Source organism: Dasypus novemcinctus, chromosome 15 (assembly GCF_030445035.2).
Source record: "Dasypus novemcinctus isolate mDasNov1 chromosome 15, mDasNov1.1.hap2, whole genome shotgun sequence".
Taxonomy (NCBI): Eukaryota; Metazoa; Chordata; class Mammalia; order Cingulata; family Dasypodidae; genus Dasypus; species Dasypus novemcinctus.
Window position 1 is genome coordinate 61993906 of NC_080687.1, and position 18383 is coordinate 62012288.

The 18383-nt window shown below is 35.5% G+C and overlaps 1 protein-coding gene across 7 annotated transcripts in view; it reads right to left on the reverse strand.

Annotated features, from left to right (window-relative positions):
• LMO7 (LIM domain 7) overlaps positions 1 to 18383 on the reverse strand; it is a 231272-nt gene that overhangs the window by 105944 nt on the left and 106945 nt on the right. For all 7 annotated transcript variants that reach the window (XM_058276567.2, XM_023584944.3, XM_058276576.2 and 4 more), the window contains exon 3: positions 13202 to 13271. In XM_058276567.2, coding sequence (XP_058132550.1) covers positions 13202 to 13271 — 70 coding nt within the window. The remainder of the gene's footprint in view (positions 1 to 13201; positions 13272 to 18383) is intronic.

Genomic DNA, 18383 nt, shown 5'->3' on the forward strand with positions numbered 1-18383 from the left:
GCAAGGAGTGCTGTGCCACACAGAGGTGTCCCCCACATAGGGGAACCTCACATGCAAGGAGCGTGCCCCGTGAGGAGAGCTCCCCACATGAAAAAAAACACAGCCTGCCCAGGAGTGGCGCTGCACATGTGGAGAGCTGATGCAGCAAGATGATCAAACAAAAAGAGACATAGATTCCTGGTGCTGCTGACAAAAATGCAAGCGGACACAGAAGAACACACAGTGAATGGACACAGAGAGCAGACAGGGGTGTGGGGAAAGGGAGAGAAATAAATAAAAATTAAATCTTTTTTAAAAAAAATAGAGAATTCTGAGAGTAGCAAGAGAGAAACCACATGTCAAATACAAAGGAGCCTCAATATGATTATGTGCTGCTCTTTCATCAGAAACTGTGATGAAACTGCCAGACAAGAATTCTATATCTAGCCAAACTATCTTTCAAAAATGAATGAGAGATTAAAACATTCACAGATAAACAAAGGTTTATCTGTGGGGGAGTTCATCACCACTAGATCAGCCCTAAAAGAGATTCTAAAGAAAATTCTGAAGGCTGAAAGAAAAAGACAATCACCAATAGATTGAAGACTCATAAAGAAATAAAGATCTCCAGGACAGGGTAACAATGGAGGTAAATATAAATCCCAGTACAATTGTATTTTTGGCTTTTAACTCCATTTTTTACTTTCTTCAGGATCTAAAAGGCAAATGCATAAACTGTCAAGATAAATCAGTGGTTTTGGACTCAAAATGTATAAACATGTAATATGGGACAAGAACTACATAAAGAAGGGTGCATACACATAGTTTGTGTATATTATTTAAGTTAAGTTGGTATCAAAGCAAATGAGATTGTTACAGCTTTAGAATTTTAAATTTAAGCATGCTGGTAACTACAAAGAATATATCAGAGAATATACAAGTTCATTGAGACAGAATGCCTGTACAAGGACCAGGAGAGGGACAGGGAATGGATTTGGAAAGGAATTCTTAGTTATGACAATAAAAGCATGAACAACAAAAGAAAAAAGAAAACATAAACTGGACTTCATCAAAATTAAAAACTTTTGTGCAAAAGATATTATCAAGAAAGTGAAAAGACAACTAAAATAACAAGAGAAAATATTTGGAAAACATGTATCAGGTAAGGGCTTAATATCCAGAACATATGAAGAACTCCTACTACTCAACAACAAAAAGACAAACAACACAATAAAAAATGGGCAAAGAACTTAAATAAATATTTCTCCAAAGAAGATATACAAAAGGCCAGTAAGCATACAAAAATATGCTCAACATCATTAGTTATCAGAGAAAGGTAATTCACACCCACTTGGAATGGCTTCTATTTTTAAAAATGGAAAATAAGTATATGCAATGCTGTGGAGAAATTAGAACCCTCCTACATTGCTGGTGAAAATATAAAATGGTAGAGCATCTGAGGAAAATAGTTTAGCAGTTCCTCAAAAAGTTGAATATAGAATAACTATATGACCTAGTCACTCTACTCTTAGGTGTATACCCAAAGAACTGAAAGCAGGGACTCAAAAAGATATATACTTTATGAGGCAGTCTCACTTTTAGTCATGTCTATGCCAAGGAAGTCTACAAACTCCCTCAATGAAATTTCAATAATTGACCCTAAATCTGCCTCTTAATAATGCAAGCTAGACCCTCTTTCTCCCACCTGAGAGTCACTTAGGTACTTAGATAGCATTCCTGCTCCTGATACTCCATGTGTCTCCTCACCTTAAATTTTCTTTTAAATATCCACTGTTTCCTCAATATGCTTTGTCCCTCATGTAACATTTTCTAGTTCTCATGTTACCCCAACTCATCCTCTACAGAATAGCTAATTTTCCCAAATTAGCATTTCTTGAGCTCTTATATGCCAGGCAGCATCTGAAGCATTTTGCATTAATTATCTCATTCAGTTTTCACGAAAGCAAGTCCTATAATTGTTTCCACTTCACACATGAGGAAACTGAAGCTTTGGGAAACTATGTGAGGGTAGCAGGTGTAGCTCAGTGGCTGAGTGCCTGCTTCACATGTACAAGATCCCGGGGTCAATCCCCAGTACCTCCTTTAAAAAAAGAGAGAGAGAAATTATATGAACCACAAAAAGACAACCCCATTAAGAAAGGACTTAAATAGACATTTCTCCAAAGAAGATGTACGAATGGCCAAAAGCACATGAAAAGATGTTCAGCATCATTAGCAGCCACTAGGGAAATGCAAATCAAAACCACAGTGAGGTACTACCTCTCACCCCCAGGAAAGGTTATAAAAGGAAAATAACAAGTGTTAGCAAGGATGTGGAAAAGTAGGAACCCTCATACATTGTTGGTATGAATGTAAAATGGTACAGCCATTGCAAAAAAACTTTGGCAATTCCTCAAAAAATTAAACATAGAATTACCATATGACCCAGTAATCCCATTTCTAGGTATATACCCAAAAGAACTGGAAGCAAGTACTTAAAACAGATATTTGTATACCAATGTTCATAGCAGAATTATTCATTATTGCCAAAAGGTAGAAGCAACCTAAAAATAAACATGGTCCATAATGAATGGATAAACAAAACATTATATATACATGCAATGGAATATTATTCAGCCATAGAAAGGAATGATGCAACAACGAAGTGACGAAGACACAGAACAACAGACATCGTATGATTTCATGTATATGAAAAACCAGAATATGCAAATCCATAGGGACAGAGAGTAGATTACAGGTTACCTGGGGTGCAAGGGAGAGAAAATAAGGAATTAATGCTTAATGGGTTCAGAGTTTCTGTTTGCAGTAATGGAAAAGTTTTGGTAATGGCCTTCATGGTTGCACAACACTGGATATAATTAGCAATATCACTGAGTGGTATACTTGAAAGTGGTTAAAATGGGAAATTTTGTCATGTATATATATTACCACAACTTTAAAAAAAAAAAAAATAGTAGTAGTTCTCGATTTACCCAAGGTCACAGTAAGAGGTGGAGCTGGGATTCAAACCCAACAGTTTAACTCTCAAGTCTGCAGTCTTAATCATGATATTAGTTGCCTATTGCTACTGTATCAAATTACCACAAATTTGGTGCTTGAAAATGACATAAACTTATTAACTTAAATTTCAGGAGGTCAGAAGTCCAGAATGGGTCTGATGGAACTAAAATCAAGGCTTCTGCATGGCTGAATCTAGCCTGCCCGCATTGCTTGGCTCATGGCCCCATTCTTCCGTCTTCAAAATCAACCTCAAGCCCAGTCTTTCCCACGCGGCCACGTCTCTTGTTCTCTCTGCTATCTCCCTCTTCTACTTATGAGGACCCTTGTTATTACATTGGCCTACCTAGACAATCCAGGACACTTTCCCCACTTCCATCAGAAGGTCAGCTAATTAGCAACCTTAGTTTCATCTACAATTTAATTCCTCCCCATATAACTTAACACATTCAGTGGTTCTAGAAATCAGGGCATAAACATTTGGAGGGCCACTATTCTGCCTATTACAACTGCCATGCCTCCTTAAAGACAGGTTCATGTGTTATACCATCCCTCCTTAGAGGGAGGCATCTCTAACTCAATACTGCACTCCAAGTGTGGTTAATTGCCACAAAGACATATCACTTGAAGGGCCATTAAATGAGAAAGCAGGACTACTGAGAAGATTCAGTGTGAAAAATAGATGTAATATGATTGTCACAGCTTCTAGAATACAGCAAGTGGTCAGTAATAGAGAAAATATACCTGACTTTTCTTGTTAAAAGTCATGGATACTTTTTATTGTTGTGTCTATATTATTCAGTTGGCTGAGATCATATTTAGCTGAAATACACAGGTGGCAGTGACATCACAGTTAACAGGAAAATGATATGCTAGTTTTAATGGACCACAAAGCTAGTCAAACAGAGAATAAAAATAAGTTGCCTATTTGAGAATCTGAATTGAAAAACAAGTGATCACATCAGACATAAGCCATATGTAAATGCAATAAAACATAAATACTGTTTGTAGACAATATAAAACCACTCTGAAATCACATGATTGATTTTTTTTCCAATTAAAATACAGGTTTCAGTATTCCTGACAAATTTCCTTTTGGAGACTTGGACCCATCCACATAATTTTAAATCCAGACTTTGATATCCATTACATTAGCTATGCCTTAGTGCTTCAACATCTATAAATTGGATTAGTACGTTTCCCATGTTTTCATCCCATCATTTTATTTTTTTTAACAGAAAGGGGCAAGCACAAAACCAGAAACTTCTCTCCAAGATTATAGAGATTGAAACATTTTGGAATCTTAATACTTGTGTAGATACTTAAGTATTAAGATTTCTCCTAAAGATACTATCATCTGGTTCACTTTCCCCCACCATGATTAATCAAGCTCATAATGACAGATAGCTTGCAGGAATTAAGCAGATGCCTAAAAGGAGGAGACTGCTCCTTTTATTCATAAATGAATAAAATGAGCTGAGCATTGGGGAGCGGGTGTAGCTCAGTGGATGAGCACCTGCTTCTCATATATGAGGTCCTCAGTTCAATCCCCAGTGCATCCTAAAAAAAAAAAAAAAAAAAAAGCTGAGTGCATTGTCATGAGATGATGGGGAGACCAAGGAAACCAGCAGCTCCATCTTGTCTATAGTCAGTTGCTCTCATGACACCACCATGTAACAGTGCTTTGGGAGACTGTACACTCAGAATCTCCAGATTCATCAAGGGATATCAGCAATGAAGATTTTACCTCAAAGTATAAAAACGCTGGCTCAAATTTTAAAAGCAAACGAAACACTACGTAGATAAAACAAAACCCATCCATGGGCCATTTCATGACCTACAGCACGTCTCCTATACTCTCCGTTAAGGACTTCAAGCTAAACGACCTTCTGCTCCAAAGTATTTGTTCATGATGGAACAAGGCTTCCTTGCTACATAATCACAAACCATCCCATTAATGATCTTTTCCACAATGATACCAGAGAAAAGCTTCTGAAGTCAACATCGATCATGTTTTTTTTTAACACCTGCCAACCTCCAGTCTCTAATAAAGACCGGAGAACCTCCTCCACAGGTTCTCTCTTGTTTCTCCCCCTCCCCATATTTACTATCTCAATAAACGGTTGGTACAAACACCCTCAATTCTCTCTCATTTTACATCCAATCCATTAGCAAATTCTATACAATCTTCCATCAAAACACATGGAAAATGTGACCACTTCTCACTGCCCTCATTGCTACCATCCATCTGAGCCACTAACCCCTCTTACTTGGACTACTGAAACTGTTCTTTAACTGGCTTTCCAGTTTCTCTTTTTTATTTTCTTGACCAGTGATCCTTTAACAAATCAACTTCCTCTCAAGAGCCCACAATAGCTTCTCATCACTATTAGAGTAAAACGCAATCTACTCACTGCTGGTCATAAAGCCTTACAGAATCTTGCTTGCCTACCTCTCCCCTCAGTTTCTACCCAACAGTTCACCTTGCTAGTCAACTTGATCCTACCTGGAATTATCTTGCCCATCCCCAAACCTTTCTAGGACTCACTCTCCCTCTCACTTCATTCAGGTCCCTTATTAATTGTTAACTCCAAAAACAAAATGTCCTTGATCATCTTTTCTAATACTTCCCATAAACACATTCAACCATTCTCTGCCCACTTACCTTATTTTTTCAGTGTGATTATGGTAACTGATAAAAACTATGTTTTCTTCATAGTAATTATTGGAACGTAACAGGATATTATATTTATTGACTACACTGTCTCCCCATTCCACGGCACATAAGCTCATTAGGGAGGAATTGTTTGCTGCTGTGTGCCAAACTCCCAGACAGTGCCTGGTACATAGTAGGTGTTCAATAAATATATTTAGGAGGGGAAGGACAATCATGAACCTGAGTTAGATCAGATGATCAGATGCTCTCATATCAGTTTATACCTTGGATTTCTCTTCCTTATTAACCTCATTTGCTCTTCCCTTTCCAATTTCAACATAACAAAAGGTGTCTAAATAGAGATATTCCAAGTATTTTTGTTTCTGAATAAAACTGTCATGTTTTATATGTATGATATAATCCTACTGGAGTACTAATCAATTTTTTAAAACTCTCCAAATTAATTATAGTGTTGCTTTAGCAATTCTAATTCATTCATGTTTGCCAAAAAAAAAAAAAAAATTACCCTCAAGGCTGAAACTTGACATATAAATGCTCAACTTAGATTTAAAAGCAAGCAAATTTTGGAACTCTAGGGAAATGTTCCTAAGCTTGTGCCAACGCCATGACTAAGAAATTATGGATAGAAATAAAACAGGAGTTTCCTGCCTTGCAATCCTGCATTATTAGGAAGTTATTGGAAATTTCATGTTGAAACTGAGTTTTTAACTTTTCACTCTTGGTGATAATTATCTTTAATTGGGAGTAGGAGAGAAACAGGGAGACAAGGAGACTCCTAAATATACTTTATAAAGAACTCAACCATCATTGACTTATTTATATGTCATTTATATGGAGGTATTAAATCATTAAGATATTTAATATCTAATATTTATCTTGAAGACAGCTAACGCACACTCCCATTCAGTTTATCCTCTAAGGCTTGATTACTGGATAACTCCAAACTTTTCAAAATATGGTGATCCACAGAAACTCCAGTTAAATACACACACACACAAAAATTATTTAAATCAATATAAATCACGGAAAATGTAATTTTCAGTGCATAAAATGACCTTATTTTTTGTAAATGCCTAATTTCTATGCTATAATTTTTTATATAAGTATAACAATATGTTACTACTGGCAATTCTACAGTCTCACCAATAATTTTATTTAGAAGAAAATGTATTACATGGTTTTTTATTGGTGTTTTGTTTGTCTTTAAAGAAAAGCTTGACAAGCTAATAAATAAGAAAGGCTTAAATTTTAGTATTCTGACAGTGGTTGTCCACGCCCTATGAAATAAGAATATTTCTTCAATGTAGTTTTAATAATGAGGCAATTTAGCAGTTTTAACCAAGTTTATTGATATCCTTTCACCATCACTGTCTCTTTAGGAAATGGAAGAAAAAGATAAGAAATGTATTTTTAATTCAATGAAACATCAGGCTCTGATTCAAGAATTAGGGAATTGTTTCAATACAGAGAGATAAAAAATGAACAAAAAATTAAAAAGCACAGTAATTTATAGAAACATCTCCTCCTTTATTTACCAATGGTGAAGAAATGATGAGTATGAAAGTAAAGCCAAGTTGGGGAAGGAGTAGTGCCAGAACCATGTTATGTGAGGGTTGTCCCCCAACCCCTTACTCACTTTAACCTATGGAAGATTTCCTTTTCATTCGGAGATGGCGAAGGCTGCAGCCAGAATCACCTCATTGTGAATACTCATCTTATTGACTAAGCAATCCAACATGCAAGGATAAAAGAATCCAAGAGAATATTTCTGGCCTCTCCCAAATTTGCTAGGTGGAAATCTCCTCAAACAGACCTAAAAAAATCATCAATAAATTCTAGAGGAGAAAATAAACACTAAGGATCTTACACTATAAATGGTTATTTTAATCTAGCTTTACCATATCATCTTTCCATTTCTTCTCAAACTGTTGCTTATCACCCATCTTCTGTATACTTCAATACTAAAATCAGTTCACAAATATATCTTGCTTATTACCACTCAGGAGAGTCCCTCTGAGACACACAACCAGGTTTGACAGAGCACACAGCAACCCTCGGCATCACTGCTCTTTCAAGCAAGGCATAGATTGCTCATTCCTATAATATATACAAGTTGTATTCTAATATTTCTTGAATATTTTCTCATCAACCACGCAAAACTTATTCCTGCCTGCTACCAAGAACAGTGATATCCTTGAATGAAAGTAATGATTATATTCATATTTCTCATTATTATTTCAACCTGGATGAGAAAGGAGAGGAAATGGAAGTGGGTTTTTATCCCTAAACACTATGCCATAATGACTCACATTTTGGTTTGATTTGTGGAAAGAGTTCAAAAACTCCAGAGTCCCACAACTTCCCCTATCTTAAAAAGACTGGTAAATGGTGTTCTGTAATTTATAAACCAAGTGCTTTCCCACAAACTCTTGATCTGTGTGTGTGTCTCTCTCTTGTTTTTCATAGCCCTTTTCACTTCTAAATATTAGCTCCTACATATAACTGTTCATGTGCTTTTTAACTATCTCCCCAAAAGAAAGTAAGTAGATAGTATTCACTGTTGGCATTCCCAGCATCTAAAACAGAACATAACCATATAAGTGTTTAATTAATATTTTTTCAATGAGTGGATGAATAAAACATCCATCATAACAATTGTTTTTGAGAGAGATTTTATCCTCTTTACAGAGCAGGATGCTGAGGTCAGACAGGCTAAAACTTTGTCCAAGGTCACACAACTAGCATGTCAGAGTCATAAACAAAAGGGGTAAAAAAAGGGTATAAACATAGTCACTACTTGAGAGTGGTTTTGAGGAAAACACATAATAAATTTGAGTAATAATATCCCAATTTTACAGCAGATCCCTCAGGTAAACTTTCCTTTACTGTTGGAGGGAGCAACTAACTGTTTCAGCAGTGATCTTGGCGAAAAGTAGGTTGCATTGTTTTGTTGACATCTAAGTGTGTGGGAGAAGGAAGGTGAAAGAGTCAGAAGCAATTTCCTATAGGTACAGGAATGTTAACCTCTAACAAACTACTGAAAAATGGAATTTGACAGTAAAAGTAGAGCCATAGACTCCTTCATAGCCATTGTGAAGTTATGAGGAACTGACATATGCAATAGCTTAAGCTAGCCACCATCTTTGCCCATTCTCTGCATTTTACAGCATTCCTGAATGAGGAGACAACCCTCTCATCCTCCAGTCACACCTTACACATTCTACTACTCTTGAAAGTAATCTGAGAAAATAATGCTTTACAGCAAAGACATTCAAATTCAGCCCATATTTTTTATACAAGTACAGGTATTTTGAAGATTTTCCACTGTGCCCACTGATAAACACAAACATTCAAACAAACGTTTCTAAATAAATTTTCTGGAATACCATTGCTCTTCAAAAGGAATCTGCAGTCATAGGGCAAGCATGATTAGATCTATCAGATCTATAGTCAGCAAACTAGCCTATGTATAGGTGTAGAGTTTACTTTGCTGATTCTTTAGCTCAGTGGTTCAGAACTGCAGACAATTTTACACCACAGGGGTCATCTGGCAATGTTAGGAGACAATTTTGGCTATCACAAATCAAGGGATAGGGAGTAGGAAGTTACTGGCATTGTGAGTAAAGGCCACAATCCTGTTAAATATCTAACAACATACAACTCATCCTCTATAACAAAAATTATCTGACCCAAAACATCTATAGTACCAAGGGTGAGAGACTTTGCTTTAACAAAATAAAAATAAATTATCAGCACTCCAAGATGACAATAAGACGTAAGGTTAATAGCCTCTTTGATGTTTTCTACACATATTGTATTTCATATATGCTAACATATCAGATGGTGCACATTATTCTGGTTCAACGGTTCTTTTCACTTTCTGAGTATCTTGCCTGTTTCTCGGGGTTTTGTTTTGGGGTTGGGTCTCCCCCACCCCAAACAGTTTAAGTTTTGAGTTTCAGCGATTTGCACATACCTACATTTAACACCAGCTAATTTTCTGGACGACTCAAACTCTTGGATTTGATTTTTTTTTTTAACATGGCTTTGTGAAGAACAGAAAGAACAGAAAATATAGGGAAGAATGTTTCTTTAAATAAAAGCTCACACAAGTGAGGAAAGCAAATTTCTAGGAGAAAAGATGTAGAAGAACATGGTCATTGCCCTCTCAAAGAAAACATAATTGCATGAATATTTCAAGCAAAGCATTCAAAATATTTCTAAATTATCTAGACACCTCCATCTCTCTATCGTTTCTGCTCAGGGATAAGAGTAAATCCATTGCCTGGTTTCAAAGCTAAATACCTATGATGGCTGAGGTGAGTGGCACAAAAAGAAGAAGAGAGAGAAAGAAGTAATGGAGGAAGGTACGTGGCATACCACAACCACTCAGCTTAACTAACCTTTACATAGACAGTGTGTGATTCTTACTGTATTTGACCTAATTGGTACACCTACCCCATACACACCTCCTTGATGGAATCCACTTCAACCCTGTATTGAAACAAAACAACTCTCCTGGTCACAGCCTATTTGGCCAAGTTGACCTCTCTTCTTAAGGGAACCCACCCATAGACTGGCCAGTGACCCAATACATCTGTGACCTTGAGGAAAAAAATAGCCTGATCCATTCAGGTTCTTCTCTTCTGAACCTCAACTACAAAACACTGAAGAAGGTTTCCTGTCGGTAATGGGGCAGGAAAAAAAATCACCTGGAGTGTAGCTGTCATGTTTATGGCTGAACTCTGGATTAACAGGTGAGTCCTCTGATAAATACTTAAAATAAAAACTATCATTTAACATCCTTGAAAGCATCTCTGTTCCTTGCAATTTAAAAAACCATTAATTACATGTAAAATTGGTGATATCTAAATAATACTGTAGATTGAATATTTAATTCAAAACAAAATGTGTTTTTCTAAAGCAACCATTAACTAAAATATTTACCTCTTCCATCAGATACCCAATTCTAGAACCTAATATTTTTTTCACAATAGAAAACCTGCATAGTCATTCATTCATTTAAAAAAATAGTTTCTCTATACCTATCAGTCACTATGTTAGGGCCTATGAATGCAAAAAAATAGTAGTATGAAGAATCTGGCACAGAGTATTCATTTTCCTTTACAAGTGTCAAGAACTAAGGCTTCTGACATACTGCTTAAGGAATTCTTAAAAAAGTCAATCTCCACAGTCCCATTACAACCACTCATGAGTGTTCAACAAATGTCACAGTCTACTGTAATTCTTTGCAGCACACATATTATCTAGTGCTTTTCATTCATTTTTTAATTTATTTGCCTGTTCCTCCCTCTCCCACACATACTACTAGAATGTAAGTTTTTTGAGGGCAGGGTCCTATCTGTCCCAATACATCCCAATACATCCCTGTAGACTAGAAAAATCTTTAAAGACACTCAATTATTTGTTAAAAGAAAGAATGTTCTACAAGAGAACACTCACTGAATATCTGAATGTCAGACTGTGTATACAGCATCCCTTTTAAATCAGATAGATACTGGAACTGTAATGCTCACTTGGCACTGAGGCTTTGGCAAGTTTTGACATAACCTTCCTAACACACAAGCACGGTGGGCACCAAATGAGACATAATAGCTTCAAAGCAAACCTGGGCTTAGCCCAATTCCACGACTCTGGTCACTCTTATGCTCCAAGATCCAACTGAAAACGCTCAGTGTCCTGTATTTGGAAAATCACTCAATCATATGTTCCAGAAACACATTTCAGTTCAGTCAGTTTCTAGAGATAAAATCCAAACTAGATAGAATTTCTGATGTATGAAATAGAAATACTTAGAGATATCCTTGGATTTAAAAATAAAAATAAAGTACATTTTTGTTTCATTTAATCATAGAATCAGAAGATTAAATAAAACCTCTAGTTGCCAGTAACAACAAACAACCACAATTCAAGCATTCCAAATATGCAGAGTGTTTGCAAGCAAAGGCTAATTTCATTAAAGATGTATGCAATTGATCCATGAAATGAAAATTTAAAATCTAAGTATTAAACTATTTAAGAATAACTCAAGCCACCTGGAAATAAGGAGAATACTTTCAAAATAATTCTAATTTTTAACATTCACAGACATTATTTCATAGAAGTTAGTTTCATATGAAGGTTGTTTATTTTATTAAACTGAATATCTCCTCCTAGAAAAACTTTTAATGCACATCTCTTTAATTTTATTCCTTTAATCAGTAATACCTTCTGACTCACTATATTACTAAAGAAAAAATATATGAGAGGCTTTTTAATCTAACAAAATTTGAAGTCAATAAAAATATGATATCAGCTGCCTATTTGTGATAGATACAGAAGAGAGAGGCAACATGGTTGAAAGATGAGAATTGATACTTGGGTACATACTACCCTGGGAACTTTTTATATAAATATTATATATTTTGGAAGAAAATTAGAAAAGTTTTTTCATTCTTTCTCTCCAAGGCAAATTTTTTCCAAAAACAAGCACTCTGCAATCAACTTATTCCTGCCAAGATTTCAATGAGATTCTCATGCCACTCACAAACCTAGAAATTTTGGTACTGCTACCTTTAATTACACATGCCCTTAACATCTGCAAACACTTGAATGGCAAAACAGAAGATTCTGGAATGTTTATAAACAGCTTGGATATTCCAAAGATAATAGTTTGTTTTTACATTCCAGATATTAGCTGACTTTAACTTCAGTGCTTTGTAAAGTGCTTTTTTTAACTGATCCCTATCATCTGCCTTAATTCTTGGGTGTTTCAAACATTTAAAAAATTATCTATCATTTATGCTTAATTATAAATTATCGTTTATTTCCAAAAATACAGTCCCCACTCTATTACTGGTCTCTTTAGTGCATTGGCTCACCACAGAACCTAATAATGACAGCATGGGGGGTACTTTCCATATACAGAATTCTGAATTCAAAGTTAGAAGAAATCTTGGGAATCATCCATAATCATTTTATAGATAATATGACTGGGGCAAAGAGGAAACAAGTGACTTGCCCAAAATCATACAAGGCGTCAGTAGGAAACCTACTTCATTAAGCAAAAGACCCAGCAGGTCTTGGGTATTTTGCTAATGCACTTACCGCATTAGCGGTGTGCCGGGTAAGGGCAATATATAAGCATGAAGCAGCAGAAACATCACAACTGGTGAGCACCTGGGAGCTTGGGGGACCACTGAGGTCAACCAGCCAACAGTGCACAGCTGGTTGCTTCAATAAGGATGCAGTCCTAAACAAATGTAGTTTGTAGAAGAAATAAGCCAAGATAAGAGTGATAAGAGGCTTGTGGGCACAAAAAATCAAAATAAAAACTAAAATAGTCTTCCAGCAGAAGTGGAATAGAGAAAGGAACTAAAATCAAGAGAATACCTAAAACACACATTTCTAGAGCAGAAACCCAAAAGCAAATTTCTATGAGAATTACAGATAAAAGAACCTACAGTAGTCAGCTTTTTACATTTCGAAGATAATGAAATCTAGTTTTGAAGATAACCTGTTACTTACCAAACCTGCTATTGGTGTGGACAATCTATTGATCTTCTTAATGACACCAGGTTTAAGCTTATTGATCAAGCTGAAAGCGAATAAAAAAATAACATAGACAATTAAAGAGTGCCAATATCAGCTTAATGTTCTTTTTAACATTCCCAAATACCATATTGTCACTTTTCCATACCCAGTATGCTATTCAGAGCCAACAGCCTATGAGAAAGCAAACAGCAAGAAAACGGGAACAGAGGAAGAGGAGCAGCACTCCTCATAATGGTGAGTGGTCCTTCCTAAACTACACAGACAATCCTAGGTCCAAAGCCACATCCTTAAAAATGGTTAGCTCCAAAGTTATTAAAGAAGGGTAATATTAGCTTCTATTTCAAATAGCCATTCATCATAATTTAGTTCATTGGTCCTAAAACGACTTTTTTCCATTGACAGTTTTTTTTTTCCTCAAACAGATCCTTTTTTTTTTTTAATGTTACAATTAGGTTTTTTTCTTTTCATTTTTTTGAAAAGACACTTAGATTACATAAATGTGACAGAGACTGTATAAGGGATTCCCATATGCCCCACTCCCTTATTTTTTAAAGTAGCTCTAAAGCCATATCATTTTGCCAGTTTTAAAGGCGGCCATGGAACTCATCCAAATAGCCAACCACTTCTTATTGTTAATTCATTCAGGTCCATGATTGAGTGATTTTCTACTGTAGCAGAATGACTGGGTCCCATTTAAACTTAAGTGAACCAGAACTCCCCAAAATGGACTAACAATTACCTCAGAATCTAATATTAAACAAGTTTAAATTGTTATGACAGATACTACAAGATCTGTAAGTCTCCAAACACCAAAATACTAAAAAAGAACCCAGCTTTGACAATTACAAATTTAGAGTACAATATTTAGTTTTAAATATAAATTATAGTGAGTTGTATTTTTGCTGTTGTTGTTTTTCACTGGTGCAGTACAAGGCCACGTAGAGACTTAATATTAAACATGTCTTCTTGGAAAAAGGAAAAGTTATTTTAATCCCAAATTGCAGTAAGCCACATCTTCCCCTATATTATACATGTTTTTCTGTTAATGCTATCTTGGTTAATTGATAATTAATAGCTGCCAAAAACAGTATCTTGAATTGATGATTTTCCCATCACATAATCTACCCACAAAAAAAACAACCATTCTTTATTCTGTCACCTAGCTCCAAACAGAGAGAAAATAAAAGGAGAAAGAATCAAACATTATTTACTGGTATCTTCTTCACAATAGGCAAAAGGAAGAAAATAACTGAAGCTTGTGGAATGTCACTCCTTCAACATTCCAAAGATATATATATACACTTGAGTGTGCTAAAAATAAAAAAGACAAAAGTCTCGATTTAATAACCTTCAGAATGTTGTTCAACAGGATTTTAAATTACAAAACAGTGACTTAGGAAGATTTAGTCTGGCAAACCAAAGATGTTTTTCTATTTTCATAGTTTTTCCACTCAAAGATTTTTAAAGAACTTAATAGAGATAATAAAACTATCACCTTAATTTTTAACATCTCCTGGAACTTAGTCCACAATTTCTAATTTCTGATTTGTACTCTGAAAGCAAGGTAGGAAGGACAGCTTTCTCCCTGCACAGCCACATTATTTTTCTTTAATCACTAGTTGAGCCAGGAAAGAATTGACAATTCCAAATTAATTCAAATAGTTTCCTATTAGCCATATTTCTTTAATTCTGTTACCGGTGGCATTCTTGTAATGCATAAAAGAACTAATAACTGAAGCATTACTTAATAGAAATATAATTCTGGCATGTAATCAAAAACTAGTTACAGCTGCTGACCATTAGTTTGGAAGTGACTTTCCTAGAATAACTTATATCTTAAAATCTTTCAATAACATAAGTTAGGGGCCAATAAGAAACTTCAGGAAGGTCTGGCACCATTTGTCCTTACTGGAGGAAGAATGTCATAAATTCTTGTTCCACCCATTTGAGTCACTGGTGACTTTGGCCAGATCATTCAATTTACCTGTGTCTCAATGTTTTTATGTTACAGGGTTAGTAATAGCGAGAGCATTTTTTTTTAAAGTACAGTTTCTGGAATGGGTCATAACACAGCCAACTCTCAGTTAAGTCAGCCAAGGGAAGTAATGGAGAGAGGGAAAGGAAATAGCACAGGTAAGTGAGGCTTCCCAATAATGACTTAATTGACTTGTGTCTCATCAGAAGATTCCAGAGCTATTACTCAGAAGCAACATACACACAATAGATTAGCATTCCTTCTCCACTCTGGAACCTCCTACTATGTGTGCAAACACGGAAATAACCACAAGAAAAAAAACATCTAGCTGGATGACACACAAACTTCTTTTAAGAAGTTGTCACTAGAGGAAAATACTGCTTTATTTTGTTGTTACAATGATCATCAGTTCTAAGCACTAAAATATGGAGAGAAGGCACACATACATAATTTTGGCAAATATTGAATATCCAGTCAAATTATAAATCATTAATAAGTATTTTCAAATACAATTAAAGGGAGAACTTTTAGGATATTTCTCCTAGGGAAAAATAGATTTTATAAAATCTGAACTTTTATGAAATTTAAGTATATCTCAAGGGATAGGCACATAGTCATAAATTAAATCAAATAAAAGCACAATCTATGGAGATACTTCAAGTTACAGTTAGAACTTCTAAGTGCTCTTCAATTATGTGTATGGAATTCCTTAAGGCAACACTGTGTTCGGGTCACTGGTTCGGTTCATGAATCAGATAAGATGATGACCTTACAGAGATACCTCTGGAGACCAGCAACTTGCATCTGTCAAGGGATCATTTTATCTTCTAGAATCCCCATGTGCCAACCCTCTAACACTGCTTAGGAAAAATGGTTTCATAACTCCCTTGTCCATACTTTCCAATTCTATACCTCTACTAGCCCCCAAATATTCACTTTAGAAAGTCACTTCCAAACTAATGGCCATTCACTTAGGCCACAGCCTAAACTTAAACCTATGCTATGTTAGCAGTTGAGGTTCTCTCCTTTGGCAACAAAGAAAGCAGAACATAAAACAGGTAATCATTCGATGTTTCCCAAAATTCTAACACAATAAGATCTGCAACCCTTCTCCTTCAGCTCATCCCTTAAATTATAATCTACTTCCTTTTCTTCTGCCCCTTCCCCCACCCACCTAACATCCATTCTCTCCAATGGAGCTGAGTTACAGATGCTAGAACATTGGCTCCACTCACAAACCTTGTCATCAGTGAACACATGACCAGATGTTAAATGTAATTCAGAAGTGACACTCAAAAAAGTATACATAAAGCTCAGTATGATGTCTAGCTCAGCTATAGAGCAAGGAGAGCAAGACTCCTATTCTGAAAGGTTTTAATGGGAATCAGAATTTGGTGTTCTACTGTTTGTCTCTAAAAATGATTCCAAACTCCAAATTTCATTTTTCTCTTTATCAGAAAATGCTACAGCTGTGGTACAAAATTAGGGACACCTTCTGACATCCTATTTCTAGAGATTTTCAAAATGTACCAGAGAGAGTGACATCTAACAGCACATTAGCAATATTGAATTTTTTATCCATGTATTAGTTTGTTAGCCATTCACACATACATATTTTTAATATATTTTCATCAACCACATTTTCTAAATAAATGTCTCCACATTAGCCAAACTTTGCTATTAGTGGCTTTAAAGAAAAAAAGATATTATGAAGATACCATAAATTTCCTTATGAATTAAATAGCAATGATTTTTGTTTTATCTTCTATTTGGTGCTTATTTATTTGCCTACTTTTCTTCTAGACACAAATTCTTCTCAACATTTTAATTTTTACTAAAGGCAATACAACAGGCTGGGATTAACAGGAGAGCAAAGAGTGAAGATGCTAAGGGCAAGTACCATCTCTCATTCCATCTTACAGCACTTAGTAAGATACTTGGAATTTCGTAGGTGTATTAGTTAGCCAAAGGGGTGCCTTTTTATAAAGGGTATTTATTTGGGGTAGGAGCTTACAGATACCAGATCATAAAGCATAAGTTACTTCCCTCACCAAAGTCTATTTTCACATGTTGGAGCAAGATGGCTGCCAACGTCTCTGAGGGTTCAGGCTTCCTGGGTTCCTCCCTTCCAGGGTCTTGCTTCTCTTTGGGTTCAAGGTTCCTTTCTTCCCAGGGCTTGCTTCTTCCTGGGCTCAGTGACCCTCTCTTCTTGGGGCTGGCTTCTCTTTCCTCTGTGAGCTTACTTCCCAGGGCTCCAGCTTAAGGCTTCAGCATCAAACTCCAACATCAGAACCCTTAACTCTGTCCTTTGCCATGCCTTTTATCTGTGAGTCCCCACCCGGGGACTCAATGCCCTACTGGCACAAGAGGTTTACATAATTACTTAATCAAGTAAACCTATGAATCCAATATAATCTAATATGCCCAGAGGAAAAGATCAGTTTACAAACATAATCCAATATTTCTTTTTTGAATTCATCAATAATATCAAACTGCTACAGTAGGTAAATGGCTAAAAGTCATGGCCTAAATTTTTCCTTTTTTTTTTTTTTAATGCTTTAGATTACATAAATGTATATTGGAAATATAGGGGATTCTCATATATCCATCCCAACCCCCTCCCAGACTTTCCCCCATTAACAACATCTTTCATTGGTATGGTACATTTGTTAAAATTGATGATCACATTTTGAAGTATTGCTCATTACCTAACTTTTAATACAGAATTTTCTTCTGTGAATGATTCCAAACCTCTGACTTCTTTACAGAAATAAATTTAGAAAAGCTTTACTTTAAATTTCACTCATTTGTTAGAAACGGGTTTTTGCTCTTACCAACAGAAAGTCCCTCTGTTAAAAGCATTATTTTTTCTGTTGCCTGACAAGTTAAATATTAATGTTCTCCCTTAATTGTCAGACATTATCAAAAGAGTAAGATCTCTATCATGTATTATATTATTTGGACCAACTGCCTTAAATAAACTCCTTACTAAGATTTTAAATTTATTACTGCCATCTAAATTCATAAGCTACAATATTTTTAAAGTAAAAATCACATTGAGTGGCTAGTGATGACATTTCACCTGGGTAAAATAATCAACATATTTAATTTTTTAAAGTTTAAAAGCATTCAATATAAGTATTTATGCTCACTTTAGTATTTTCAAACATGAAAATAAAA